The 14523-nt window shown below is 41.3% G+C and overlaps 2 protein-coding genes across 2 annotated transcripts; both read left to right on the top strand.

Annotated features, from left to right (window-relative positions):
• The first annotated feature begins 1478 nt into the window (after positions 1–1478).
• slc35e4 (solute carrier family 35 member E4) lies at positions 1479–8961 on the top strand. Its single transcript, XM_073477416.1, has 3 exons — positions 1479–1507; positions 2511–3121; positions 5614–8961. Exons 2-3 carry the CDS (start codon positions 2530–2532, stop codon positions 6144–6146), a joined length of 1125 nt encoding a protein of 374 aa, XP_073333517.1. The 5' UTR covers positions 1479–1507; positions 2511–2529; the 3' UTR covers positions 6147–8961.
• A 1727-nt stretch (positions 8962–10688) lies between these two features.
• On the top strand, positions 10689–14191 carry smtna (smoothelin a). The gene is made up of 8 exons (XM_073478701.1): positions 10689–10778; positions 11623–11711; positions 12025–12100; positions 12208–12336; positions 12444–12477; positions 13418–13535; positions 13661–13812; positions 13937–14191. The coding sequence occupies exons 2-8, from the start codon at positions 11625–11627 to the stop codon at positions 14082–14084; spliced, it is 744 nt and encodes a 247-aa protein (XP_073334802.1). The 5' UTR covers positions 10689–10778; positions 11623–11624; the 3' UTR covers positions 14085–14191.
• The last annotated feature ends 332 nt before the right edge of the window (positions 14192–14523 follow it).

The raw sequence follows: 14523 nt of genomic DNA, 5'->3' as shown, positions 1-14523 counted from the left end.
CTCCATAAACTCAAAGGTTTCCATGGCAACATATACTGTAGCTATGCATGGTTTTAGAGTGCTTGTGCACTTCTGTAGTGAAAAGCCTCTTCACCTAGTTATTAATTGTTTGTGGACTCTTACTGAAACATGATGTGAACTCACCTTTTGTGCCCAATGATCTCAAAGACGTTACATTTTTGAGCTCAAATAAAAACATAAAGCTGTCACCGTGCTGTTGTTTACTGTCAAAGAGATTTGTTTTTTTTTAATCTTTTTCCTCACAAGGGACAGATGACAAAGAAGACGTCCAGAGCAACAGTGTCTGTCATAATGCCTCGAGGCCAACAGTAAATTAATCTTGGGACTGTGTACTTGGTCCTGGCTGAGGGTGACTGCCAGCTGCTGCCATGAGAAACAAACCAGGCACCAGAAGCGTCTCATCTGACAATAAATACAATATTTTCAGTTTTAAAAAATATGAAAAGGGAAATTTGAGTATCTAGACTGTTTATCTTTTGATTGTACTCCATTATTTCATAGCCCCTTCCCAGAACCACTGCATATAAAAATAACAAAAGTACCACTTTGAAATTTAATTCCAGTTAATTAACCAAACAGAAAACTTGCAAAAGAGAGCAAATACAGTTTTTAAAAGAGGATACAAAGGTGTTTTAGTTACACTAGACTCCTTGGGGAAAACTTATTGTACGCCTGCTGCTGTTTGGCTGCGCAGGGTTTTTACAGGAAGATGGAAGGAACCTCAGGAAGAGCTACACAGGAGGGATCCCTCTCTCAGGACGGACAGACTGCAATAGATGTCGCATGTACAGAACAGAACAACAACAGTAACTAAAGTTATTACATAAATGTAGTGTAGTAAATGTACAATATTTATACATTTACTCCAATTTAATCCATTTGTACAATATTTGCCTCCAAATTGTAGTGAAGTGGAAGTGGTAGCAGAAGTAGCAGAAAATGGAAATGCTCAAGTAAAGTACAAGTACCTCAAAAATTGTATCTAAGTACAGTACTTCAGTAAATATACTTAGTTACATTGCATCATTGTAGTGCACATAATGAATATTGCATTTTATGGCATGGTGATACTGCACTCCAGTTTGCTTTGTTTACTTTCTGTCACTGTGTCAAACATATAACAGATGATACATATTTCATAAGTAAATATTTACATGATGCAAATTAAACTCTGCAGGTGCTGTGTATGTACTTCCTCATCCTGAACACCTCATATGATGACAGGTAGGCTTTCATCATTTTCATTGGATTGGTTCATCATGAGCATGTGAGGCCTCAGCACTTCAGATCCTGCACAGGAGAGGAGAGGAGAGGAGAGGGGTTGCATTCATCTCGCAGCACACACTGTGGCATTGCCCTTTAAATAAACCCTCCAATAACACTGAAGCGCGTCCGCCGCCTCGGTTTGGCTGACAGCACCGTGACCGACTGACGGAGATCCGGGGGATGCTGCCAGTGCTGTCAAGGTACACGTCGGAATAACAAGGTAAAGACAACATTTGAGACAAAATGTCACGGACTGGGGTCGTGGTGCTGCCGGCGTTCAGTTTGAGTGGACGCTAATATAAAGCTAGAAGTGACGCTTGTCGTCAGCTAACGAGCGCTATCCTCCTCTTTAGTTTTACGGTCGCTAGCGTTAGCGTTAGCATGACGGCACAAGCCCGAAAGACACTCAGCTGGCAGGTGTCGAGTGACAGCTCGGTTCACGGCAGAGGTCAGTTAACTTAACCTACCGTACCCTTTCATTTTGTCGGACAAAAGACTGTATCGCTGTTGTGTTAATGGTTACCGAGCCGCCTCGCTGTTTGTGATAAAGTGACGTTCACTGAAACGCTGCCTGACTAACTAGCTAAAAATGCTATACTGTTCGTGTTTTGGACCGACAGAGTGAGTTGTCAGGGTTTCCCTCTGCTCCAGTGCTCGGGAACGGGATCACAAGATGTCCCCGGGCAATTAAATGAGCTGCTATTTAAAGACAGTATGGAGAAAAAAACCCTCAAACGAGTTGCTGCTGTATCATATTTATTAGACCTAGTTATCCCGTTTGCTACCAAACCGCCAAGTCTCCCCGTGATGTTTACTACACCGCTGCTGGGCTTTTTGGTGCATCATACCGAGTCGTCACCGTCAGGATAACAGCCAATCCCTGCAGCGCTCGTCGTGGAGAAGGCGCGTACTGTTTTCCAGCCCGCCCAGCACCTCTCCCCTTTCCTCTTTCCTCCCGTCTGCCTGCCAGCCTTCCTGGTCCAGCATATGTGTTTTTGCCTGCGCAGGGTAAGTTACACAACCAGCTCGTCATGCAAAATAGAAACACGTGTCTGTAGGCGGTGCAGAGAAAGGCAGGTTTACTGAGCAAAAACGGCAGGCTATCACCGCAGAGGAGGGAAAAACTGCCCGTGTCGCATGTTATTTTCGCAATTTGTCGCCGGTTTGATCGTGTGTTTCATTTGGAGATGAGAGCACGGACTCAACATGTGTTTGCCTTTCAGAGAGGACAATGATACGAACATGATCAACGCCGATGGCTTCTCAAAATGCGAGGCGACTCTGCAAGACAGAGGCAGGAGGAGGCCACCCGCAGAGATGCTCCATCTGCTGTCAGCTGTTATTGTTTGGCTGGTGACGGGGACCACCATCTCCAGCCTCAACAAATGGATATTCGCCGTTTACAACTTCAGGTACCCTCTGCTGCTGTCAGCGCTGCACATGCTGACAGCCATAGTGGTGGACTATGGGCTGATCAAACTGCAGGTGATCCGCCACAGAGGAGCAGGAGAGCAGGACCTGACCCCCAGCGCTAAATGTAAGGTGTTCCTGTTGAGTCTGACATTTTGTGCCAGCATCGCCTTCGGGAACATGGGTCTGAACTATGTCCAGTTGTCATTTGCACAAATGATCTACACCACCACCCCGCTCTTTACTCTGGCTATCTCCACGCTGATCCTGGGCAAGCAGCATCACATCCTCAAATACACAGCCATGATGCCCATCTGCCTGGGGGCGTCCTTCAGCATCATGGGAGAGGTCCAGTTCGACCAAACCGGCTGCTTCTTTGTGTTCGCAGCGACCATGTTGAGGGGTGTCAAGTCCATTCAGCAGAGTAAGTGTCGCTTCATTGTTTCCTGTCCTGCTGGTCACCTCAGACTGTTGATGTTTGTTTTGTTGTTGCTATAGAAAGTTTTTGAGGGAAATGCTGGAAAATTCATCATCACACTTCACAGACATCAGAGGTTATTCTAGTGTTTCCCCTTGGACGTCGCAGCAGTCTGCGGTCTTGGAACTTTATAGTGATTCAATCCTCAGTCCTGCAACACACCCACACATTAAGGTGGAATGTCCCAATGGCACATATTTTGTTTCTTAGGAAACGCCTTGCAAACATTACAAACATTATGACGTGTCTATGTCTAACTATGGGCAGAGTTACTACACAACCTAGGACATGATGATCTGTGATATCTGAGTATTTATGTTGGTTGTTAAAAGTTCACCTCGAAGTGACAGATACGTTTCAGAGGGTTTTGAAAATCTCTGAAATGCCATCCATGTTTCTGTGTCCTGAAGAGACAGCTTGGACAAACTGCATTCAAGAAATACCAAAACAAATGAGAGGCTCAGAAACACTGTCGAGTAACAGATCAGAGAGACCACACTTCACAGATGTTTCCTTTATTGCAACATGTTTCAGAATAAGAAAATAGGATGTAATATATGTATACTCAGGACTCTTCGTAGTCTCTTTGTTTCTTTATTCTTGCTGAGTGAATTATCCTGGTGAAATTAACTGGCTTTCAGTACAAAACACCCATTTTGAGACATAGTGTATGGCTATAGTTCAAATGAACATGTCCCGAGAACAAGACATTCCTTTCTTAAATCAATGTCACATGGTCTTAGTTGTTCCTTCACAGCCGTTAATCCAATGTGCTCATTTTTTATCTAATGTTCTGTACTCTCAGAGAAGCAGTTTGCGGAAGGAACTGGTTTAAAGTTGGTTTCTCCGTGCACTGGATTAGGCCCTCTAACTTCATTAGTCTCATTGCAGTTTCAGAGAAGAAAAAAGAAGGTAATGAGTTTCTAAAAATATAGCGAGGGGCCCTGTAGTTAATAGTTGCGTAACACTAAAGCAGATATTCAGTCTTTCTCGGAAAGATGTTAATGCTACAGTCTTTGTACCTCAAAGCTACAGAGGCATGATTCTGACAAGAGGATCGTCATTTTAAATCCCCATATATCCCCAAAAATTCAGTACAGCTACTCAGTGACAACACAGTACAAGACTGCAGATGCTGCCCATATACAGGAAGGAAAGTGTAAGTCCTGCTTTGGCATTTGGATCAAAATTAAGCAGAGTAAACAAGGTCCAGCAGATCGAAGCTGCAGCACATTACTTTTATTTTTAATCATGACCAAAACTTTGAGTCCATCCTGAGATGCCAAACTAGTTGGATGATGCTGTGTCAAGTTTCAACAACCTATTTCAATCCTCTCACTCGTCGTTGTTGTTCTAACAGTTTACCTTTTTAAGTTTACTTTTCTCTGACCCACTTTGGTAGTGCACATTTTCTTGTTTAAAGACTCAGAGTCAAAGCATTTCACAGGTTTAGCGCTGCCATATGTCAGTAAACACAATGAAGTGTTTACAGTGAGTGAACGGTGTTGGAGCTGCTTTAGCTCTTACGAAATAATCAAGAGTATTCAGGCGTGTTTTTCTTCCTGCATGTCCAGACATCAATGCACATTACACACAAGAGTTTTACATAATAACCCGTCATTTTCTTGCTATCAGACGGCTGCACAGTTTGCTAACAGCTTTTGAATGAACTCATCAGTGAACAAACAGAGTCTGTCCTTACTACAAAAACACAGGAATCCTCTGTTATGTCCTCTAAAGACTCCACTAAAACACCACGTTTCGCAAAATATCTAGGTAAGAACCGGTCCTTATAGTTTTTTTAATCAGTTTTGGTCTTCTGTAGACATCTTCCATGGTGTCTTAAAAGTCTTAAAATGTCTTAAATTCAATTCTAAAAGTCTTTAAATAGTCTTATACTATCGAAACTCGAGTTTTTGGGGCTGATGCTGGAGAAAACAATTCAGATATTGATATATTGGCCGCTTTACACACAATTTTTGCAATGATTCCTCAAATGTGGTTATGAAACACCTATGACAAAGATATGTAATGGAGGCAGGATATTTTACAGTTTGACCAGGGTCCAGTCCAAAATGACCAAACTGGGAATTTAACAATTACAAATTACCCCAAGCATCTTTTTCTGCATTATAATCTCTAAAAAAAAATATGGGGCTCTGGGCTCTAATACTAATTAGCTCTATACTTACCTTCAGTGCTTGAATAAGAACAAGATGATTTTGCCAAAAATCTGTCTTAAATTTGGATAAAAATCATCTTGTAAAGGTCTTAAAAAGCACTTCTGACATGTAGTGCCTGTAGAGACAACTCGTCCTCGCTCTCACTTGTTGTTACAGTTACCTTGTTTACTTTTCTCTGACACCCTTTGGTATTTGTTTAAAAGTCACCAAACACTGTCATGTTTGTAACCACAGCATTCATTTCTGTTTACTCAGGCATCCTACTCCAGGAGGAGAAAATCAACTCTGTGTTCCTGCTCTACCTGATGTCCATTCCAAGCTTCTGCATCTTGGCCGTGGCTGCTCTGGCCTTAGAGAACTGGGCCATGCTGGAGTCTCCACTGCATTACGACCGTCACCTGTGGGTCTTTATCTTGCTCAGTTGCCTTGGCTCAGTCATGTACAACTTGGCCAGCTGCTGCGTCATCACGCTCACCTCCGCCGTCACTCTGCACATCCTCGGCAACCTGAGCGTGGTGGGGAACCTGCTGTTGTCTCAGCTGCTGTTCGGCAGCGAGTTGTCCGCCCTCAGCTGTGCCGGCGCAGTGCTGACGCTGTCTGGCATGCTCATATATCAGAACTCTGAGTTTATCGTGAGCTACCTGGATGCACGCAAGGCCAAAGCTCAAAAGTCTGGACAGATGGATTTTCACACTGCAGGTGAAGATGACTTGGACAAAGCTGGTGCGTCTGAACCCACATATCATCAGCAGAGACTGGACGGGAAACTGGAAGACAAGACAGACTGAACTGGAAGGATGAAGGAGAGAATAAAGCATTGAAGGATAAAATGATAATGTGTGAGTGCTCTACCCTTTTAGCAGCAGAAGCAGTGTGACCATGTAATGCCAACGTCACTGATGATGATTTTTATTTTCTGACTTCCTCACTGTGCCAATTCATTTATCACACAGGACTGGAGACTGCAGAGAGGACAGAGGTTGCCTTTATTTATCACGGTGACGGTTAAAATTCTCTCCTTCATCTGTAAAGCACTCATTCATAGCCTATAGCGGTATATGCATGCATGAGCACACTGAACTGTTTGATACCTCATGAGGTATTCACACTGTCACTCATACTACTCCACTGTGAAACGTTCTCATTAACCGAGGGCTCTAATCGATGGTTTTGGTGGCTGTCGTGGATATTCGCAGGCCTCAGAGAGCCTCATGTGACGCTAAGGGGGCCGTGGCTTAGAGAGCCCTCCGCCTCAAATCTGATAGGGCACAATATTTGTATTAAAATATATATTAATAGTACTGTTACCTGACATTCACCTGGCCCTGTCATCATGGTAAGGGACTGGGTTTTTGGCAGCTTTTTTTTTTTTTTTTTTTTTAATTTGTGAAGCGGGAAGCTTGTGAAATAAGGACACTAAAACTTTTGTCCAGTAAAGGACAAAGCCAACATTTCAGTGCAATGAGATGCCTCTTTTCCTCTACTGAAGCACATTTTTAATAAGAGGCCTGAGCTCCGTGTTGTTGTCCGTCCCCTATGAGCCTCAGTGTGGCTTCCCACTTAAGGGCCTACATTTTGTTCTCAAGTCGGTCTCTGTAGAGTTTGTCCAATTATTTCCACCTTTTACAACAGTGCGCTCACTGCAGCTCTCCACGATAATTAGGTTCACGGGTCCTCTAAGGAGTGTCACTCAACTTTAGCTGCCTCTTCCCTGAGGAGGAGAGGAGGAGAAAGAATATTGAGCTGTCTTTTTAACGTTGCTTCTTAAATCCTAACCCGTGTCATGTGTTAGGTTTAATTTTTCCCTTTTTGTGGGTGACGTTTTAAAAACTTTAGTTACCAGCACGTTTAAAAAACAGACCTCTGCTGGACAGTGTTATGTTTTCGCTCAGTGTTTAAAAGGCATTTTATTGACATGATCTTATTTTGTGACATATTTTATTCCCCTTTTTAATATTTACATGGAAAAAAATATTTATTTTTTGAATGGCCATAGGAATCACTGGCTTTGTAATGCTGTAGATTTTGGTCCTGAAGTGTCTTGCACATGCGTACATGTCATATTGGATGGCGCTCGTCTCTCCTGTCGTCTCTCTTTAGAGAAAAGTCAGGTACGCCAGGCAGAAGACTGCATGTCGCTGCTCCTGAAAACATCTTCAATGATCTGGGATGTCTGTTACTTTACACTCCCTCCTACATGTATCATATGCCAAATGTTACTTTGAAAGTTGTTTTTTTTTTTTTAAATCACTGTGTTGTAATACTTGACCCACTCGCACACAGTTTGAGTTCTCACAAGAAGAACAAAGCCATACATCAAAGATGTTTTCATGACATCTGCCACATTTTCTGCATTTTTGCCATTTAAAATAATGCTGGCAGGTAGAGCTGCAACTAATGATCATTTTCATTATTGATTTATCTTCCAGTTTTCACAATTAATTGTTTTGTCTATAAAACGTCAAAAAATTGCTCATCACAATTTCCAATTTTCTTTTATCCACCTAACAGTCCAGACTAATCATTTACAATCATAAATGACAAAAAGCAGCAATTGAATAAAAAGCAGTAATTGACATATTTGCTTGAAAAATAACTGAAGTGATTAATCAATTATTTAAATAATTGGCAACTCATTTTCTTTCGATCAACTATTGTTGCAGCTCTACAAGCCCAATTGTGTGTTAAAGGGTTTTCACTTGATGTGTCACTGATAATATTTCAAAGGTGCCATTCATAAAATTACATGAGCATCATATCATATTAATGTTGGATCATAAATCCCAGGTTAGTTGAAAACAGCGCAAGAAGGATAAACGGTTTATTTTGGCCCTTTTGGTTCAATATTTAAAAATAATACATGTTGTCAGACAGCGGTCTTCCAAGGATTATGTACAGCAGATCATTTCACTGGTTTTACATTATCGAATACCTCAGCTGTTAAATAGGACTTGTTATGCCCTTGTGTTAATTGATTATTAACTATTGGACTGAGATCAAGCTGCTGTTCAGCGACCACAAAAAAACTGCAGCATGTGAATGATGGATTTTGTGGTGTCGAGTGGAGAAGAGCAATCTGATCACAGATGTCAACATATATAAAACACCTCAGCGCCATTTATTAGTTTTTAAATCTTTGTTAACGATCGCAGACTTTTGCAGGTTCAGCTGCTTGTTCTCATGTTGTGTAGTGTACGGGGCAAAGCAACTTTTGCACTGACGAGGTACGAAAACGCTGCCCTCAAAGCCTCCTGTGTACATACTGATTTTGATTGTTTGCAAAGCTAGTCGGGTGTAAATAGTTATTTTATTATATTTATGTATTTTATAGTCATTTTTGGCTGGTTTAAACTGTACTGGTTTAAGAATGAAACGTTTGCCTCATGCCTTATTTGGACATAATGCAGATGAGAGAGGAGTGATTTGATTTGTCATTTTGTCAAAAAAAAAAAAACTTTGTTAATACTTTGAATGCCAACAGCAGCCACAGGTGCTTCTGTTTATGGGAGAAGGTGTGGCCGATTCATACACATGTGATCTGCAACTGCTTGAATAAAAATAAATGGACTGGTACAATAAACAACAACCAAACCAAACACCTCATCACTGAGTCAGAGTTGTTGCCAACTTTATTTTTTAGATACTTTAATATAATGGGAAAAAAAACATTTGTGTGTTTAATTTTCTGTTTACGCGGGGAAACATTTCAATAACTTTCAGGAATATACAACACACTGTGATGATTAAAAAGTTAAAGATAAAGCTTTTAACGTGCTACAAGAAGTTTTTAACTGGTTATGAAACAGTTTCAATTGAATAATGATGCCCCTATATGACCTGAATAAGTAAATGAGACAAAACCGGCTAGTTCTTTAAGTTATTCTTACATGTAACCAGATGTTAAATTTACTTTGTTTCACCGTCATCATGTTGCAGTTACTAATCTTACGAAGCCCCGTGCCAGATACATGACCTCATTGCCATGCATCCTGAAAACAGCTGTGTTTAATAAAGAACAAGAGTATTTGAAAATATTTAACTTTTATTACAGGACATTGTGATGCTTACACCACTTTTGTCAAAAGGGGCCGCCAGAATCAACAGAAATGAAAGCTCCTACAAAGCAGTTATTCTGTAAAACTGTCAAAATGAAAACTTTAAAGGATAAATTCACCCAAAAATCCAGTCTTTATCTACTCACCCCATGCAGATGAAAATTTTGAAGTTAATTGTGAAAAAACGATCGGAAAAACCCCCATAAAACTGCACCATACAGCTTGTCTGGTGTAATTCAAGTTTCAGAAGCCCTGGGATCCTAACCGTGCAGTCTGAAGTGGGTTCACGAACTTGACCGGGCATAGAGGGTGTAAAAATCAGTGTCAAATTGTTGTTTCGGTTGTTTTTTAACCTTTTCAAAACAAGTCCCCATCTACTTCAGTTGTTTAGGAGAATGCTGCAACGCTGTTTTGTGTGCTACAAAACTTCACCTGCCTTTTCCAACAGCATGGGGGAGAGTAGATGCTGAACTTATCCTTTATTCAACTTGTGCAGTGTTAAAAGCACAGGTGTAAATAATAAAATTAACGATAGCTGAATTCCATGTAGCTGCTTTGGTTTCATGTCGCCTCTTACTGGGACACTTGAATAGAACAGGACCATCGATAGTGTTATTAGTAACACCTGTGCTTCTCTTTCTGTGAAAAAGGCCCATTGAATCACAGTTTATGGTCACACACTGAGATTATTTTGAAGCAGCTGTTAGTTTCCACCACTTGGTGGAGCAACTGGTCTGCTTTATGATTTATTACACATTCTCTAAATCTGCCTTAAGCTTTAAACACTAAATAATCACTGTTAATGTCGAGGAATTGTTTTCTTACAGATTTATGATTCAGTGTGTGTATGTGTGTGTGTGCTCTGTACTCTTGTAGAGATTCCTCTGCTTCTGTAAACAGGGTGCTACTTTTCAGCCTTTTGCCTGAATAAGGCAGTGCACCTCACTTTTTTGCCCTTGTTAACTCTTTGATTTCCGCCCCAAAAGCCCAATTTCGTCTGCGGCGCCCTCCAAATCAAGCATAACCAAGGGGAAATTGTGATTTTACCAAAAAAAAAAAAAAAGTTTGGCTGAGGTAGTGCCCATGAACTTTCACATGACATCATCCAGGATGCAGTGACAAGAGGAGGAGAGACTTTCCTCCTCCTCCTCCTCCTCCTCCTCTTTCTTCCCATCTTGGGTGGTTAATGTAAGCAACCTCCACTCGCTCTCCAAACATGCATCCTTATGAAGCGCTGCGGTTTGAGGTGTGACCTCCAGGCTGAGCTCTCACAGCTCTCCACACAGGTCTAAAGGAGGGATCGAGGAGAGGAGAGGGGAGCGCTCAATACTTCTAAAACTGCCACTAACAACATCCTGACAACAGGTGAGTGACATCAAACCTCAACGGTCACATATCACTATTCTCACCATCTATTCTCCATGTTTTGATCACTTAATGCTTCCCATCTTGTGCCACCAGGCTTTACTGCGACTCCTCTTTCACCTTCTCTGAGCACATAGTTTCACACTGTTATCAGATCTTTTACGTTCCACTACATTACTATATTTGTCCGTGTTTCTGCCCCGTCCGTGCTGCACTCAGCCAGTTCCTGAGATATCCTTACGGGTGCTTCAGTAACACAAACATTTCTTTCCCGTTTGTCTCTGTTAAGACTCACACAACTGTTTATATTTGAGTTATCGAGATGTGGTTTGTGCTCTGTTTGTGACATTTGCACATTGTTTAGAGTCTGTTTGGTTCGTTTGAATAATTCAAATATTTTCAGTACTATGTGAGTGGTAAACTTAGGTTTACTTGGGCCATGTGAGAAAAGTGAAAGTCCCCCTTTCAAACATCTGCCTCATTTCTTTCAAGACACATATTTTGCGTCACTAGAAGGGCTGCAACTAACGATTAATTTCATTCTCAATCAACCTGATGAATCGATTAGTGTATAAAATATGTGAGAATTGCTCATCAAAATCTCCCAGAGCCCAAAGTGACGTCTTCAAGTTGCTTCTTATGTCCAGCCAACAGTCCAAAACCCAAAGACTCATCGTTCACTGTCACACATGACAAAAACAAGCAGCAAATTTTAGAAGCTGGAACCAGCAAAGGTTTGACATATTTGCCTGAAAGATGACAGAAATGATTAATCGATCGTAAAAAGTAGTTGGAAACTCATTTTCTTTAAATGGACAAATAATTAATTTGATTTACTTCTCAGACATGGAGTCAAAATCTGGCGCTGGATCAGTGTCTGTAACCAGCGAAGAACTGGCTGCGATTGAGGACGAAGAGGTTCTCAACAAGATGGTGAGCCGATGATTTATGACTTTAAATTTGTGGAAAAACCAGCTGGAAATCAACTGAACTCGTCATCAAACATCATGCAAGCAGTGTTATAAAAGTCTGGAAGGAATTAAAGGCTTACAGATATTCTTATCTTTAAAAATGAGGTGATCTAAGTTAATTGGCTTCACTTTCACTTGTGACATGGAAAGAATCTGTTTTTCTGAAGTAAAGGAAAGTGATTACAGATTTCTTGTATGGACAAAATTAAAATACTGTGTAAAATATCTAAAAAAAAAAACCTCTCCCTTTTTAAACCAGTTGTTTATCTGTTTAGCTGGACAGTACAACAGATTTTGAAGAGAGACGGATGATACGTGCTGCATTGAGGGACCTCCTCAAGAAAAAGAGAGGTATAATCTGATACTTGCTCCCATGTAAGAGTTATAGGCACGATAAGGTCTCCATTCTTCCACTGATGCCTTGCTTGTTTTCCAAATTCTTCACCGTCTCTCATCAGACAAACGGGAGCAGGATCGAGGCTCGAGGCAGCAGGACTTGAGGCAGCAGGGCCTGAGCAAAGGAGGAACAACAGGCGGAGGTGTGAGCGTCGGCAGAGCGTCCATGAACCAGCAGCCACAGACAAACAGTACGTTCATACTGTAAAGACGCTCTCTGACACCCTGTGATATTTTGATGTTTTATTCAAATGATGGGAGCTTCTTGATATTAATTTGATTATCTGCGTTTTGTCAGAGCCGCCTGGTCAGCCCTCTTCATCAGCAGGCGGGTGAGTCAGTTTTATGGTCAATTTTGCAAGAAGGGAGGATTAAAAACCAACAATGAACAAGTGAAGCATTCATTTCATCCCAGACTTCTTGCTTATGTTGCTTCTTTTGACACTTAAAGGTCCAGTATGTAGGATTAAGATGATCTTATGGCAGAAATATATGTTACCTTGGAATAAACCTTTTCTATCTACAGAGGGAGCAGGTCCTCTTCGACAGAGTCTGCCATGTTTCTACAGTAGCCCAGAATGGACAAAACCGAACACTGGCTCGAGAGAGGGACTTTTGCATTTTTGCATTTCTGCAACCTCACCAAACTTAATCCTACACACTGGACCTTTAGTGACCTTTTTATTAAAAGCTAGTGGCCTTTGAGACAAAACCCTTCTTTGAAACCTAAGTGGTCACATCCTTGAAATGTTACATTTAATCTGCCAAATTTTTATGATTAATCGATTCAACATTCCTTGAGCCCAAACTGAGGCCCTCAAATCGCTTCTTCTGTCCAACCAACAGCTAACCAAAACTCAGCGACTCTTCATTTGCTGTCATAAATGACAAATAAAACAGCAACTCCTTGCATTTAAGAAGCTAGAACCAGCAAATGTTTGACGCTTTTTGCTTGAAATAGGACTGAATTTATTAACCGATTATCAAAATAGTTAGAAATTAATTTTCTTTCAATTCACTTTATGATTAATCGACTATTTTTTTTGCAGCTCTAGTGTTAAATATGAGGTCAATCCTAATTTATATCAGAAATTTAAATCCAGATTGACCTTTACAACCTGTGATGTCACCACTTACTAATCCTGTCTAACCAAAAGGGGGAAAAAAAGAAACTTTTCCTATGCAAAGCATCTGCCAAGTTAAAAGATGATGTAAGCCACACTTTCTGTACATGCAGTGTGTATCCTCTTGTCTTTTTTTTCTTCTCCTCAGCCAGGCCAGTCCTGCTGTAGCCTCAGCCCAGAAATGTCCTCCTACTGCAGCACCCAATGCTAAAAATGTCAAACAGATGCTTCTGGACTGGTGCAGGGCCAAAACAGAGCCATATGAGGTAAATATGCCCTGACTCTCTTTGAATTATGCCCTGTGGAGCTATATATGTGCATAGCTCTGCCCCTTATCTCTCATTCTCTGCCTCTTTTTCTCTCAAACTACTTCCCCTCTGCTATGAAACAGGGGGTGAACATCCAGAACTTCTCCTCAAGCTGGAAAGACGGCATAGCCTTCTGCGCTTTGGTGCACCGCTTCTTCCCTGACGCCTTCGAGTACTCCATCCTCAATCCCAACAAGCCCAGGGACAACTTCCAGCTGGCTTTCAGCACTGCAGAGTGAGCTCTCATTCCTTATATGAAGAAGCAGATATATCTTGTCTGGAGCGAGATGAGAGCAAAGTGACCTCATGGTTCTGTGTCGTTTTTCTCAAGTTGTCTGATAGTTGCTCTCTGTCTGCAGGAGGCTGGCAGGCTGCCCCCCTCTGCTCGACCCCGACGACTTAGTCCGGATGAAAGAGCCCGACTGGAAGTGTGTGTACACGTACATCCAGGAGTTCTACCGCTCCCTGGTGGAGAAAGGCCTGGTCAAAACCAAAAAGCGACTGTAGACTAATAAAATAAAATATTGTTAAACAGCTTTTTCAGCTGAATATTTACATTTTGTCTGTGACCTTAGAGCTGCCATGAAGGGAAGAATTAAAAAGCAAAAGTTTGCTCAAACATGAAAATTCAGTCATTATGTCCTCACCCTCACGCATACGGAAAGTCAGGTGAAGTTTCTGTCAACCATCAGCCATCTTATGTCTCTTTTCCTTTGTTTTTTCAACATTTTAAAACAAGCCCTCATCTACTTCAGTTGTTTAAGAGAACACTGGTTTGCTGTGAAGCTCCAGAAATGTTTTGTGGACGACAAAACTTCACCCAACTTTCCATTGGCATAACACTGAGTAGATAATTACTGAATTTTCCATTTTTTGGGGGTGAACTTCTCCTTTAAATATTTGATGTGTCTGGCTGATGCATCATGTGAATGTTTAAATGCACAAT

This window comes from Pagrus major, chromosome 12 (assembly GCF_040436345.1).
Source record: "Pagrus major chromosome 12, Pma_NU_1.0".
In the NCBI taxonomy this organism is placed as follows: Eukaryota; Metazoa; Chordata; class Actinopteri; order Spariformes; family Sparidae; genus Pagrus; species Pagrus major.
This window is presented reverse-complemented; position numbering and strand designations above follow the sequence as displayed.

What these genes read in the sequence shown, in the direction of transcription:
- slc35e4 (XM_073477416.1), top strand. Translation starts at nt 2,530, where the DNA reads ATGATCAACGCCGATGGCTTCTCAAAATGCGAGGCGACTCTGCAAGAC. An exon ending in TGTCAAGTCCATTCAGCAGA is followed by an intron (nt 3,122 to 5,613) that starts GTAAGTGTCGCT and finishes CTGTTTACTCAG; the next exon opens with GCATCCTACTCCAGGAGGAG.
- smtna (XM_073478701.1), top strand. Translation starts at nt 11,625, where the DNA reads ATGGAGTCAAAATCTGGCGCTGGATCAGTGTCTGTAACCAGCGAAGAA. An exon ending in AAGAGGTTCTCAACAAGATG is followed by an intron (nt 11,712 to 12,024) that starts GTGAGCCGATGA and finishes TTATCTGTTTAG; the next exon opens with CTGGACAGTACAACAGATTT. An exon ending in CCAGCAGCCACAGACAAACA is followed by an intron (nt 12,337 to 12,443) that starts GTACGTTCATAC and finishes GCGTTTTGTCAG; the next exon opens with AGCCGCCTGGTCAGCCCTCT.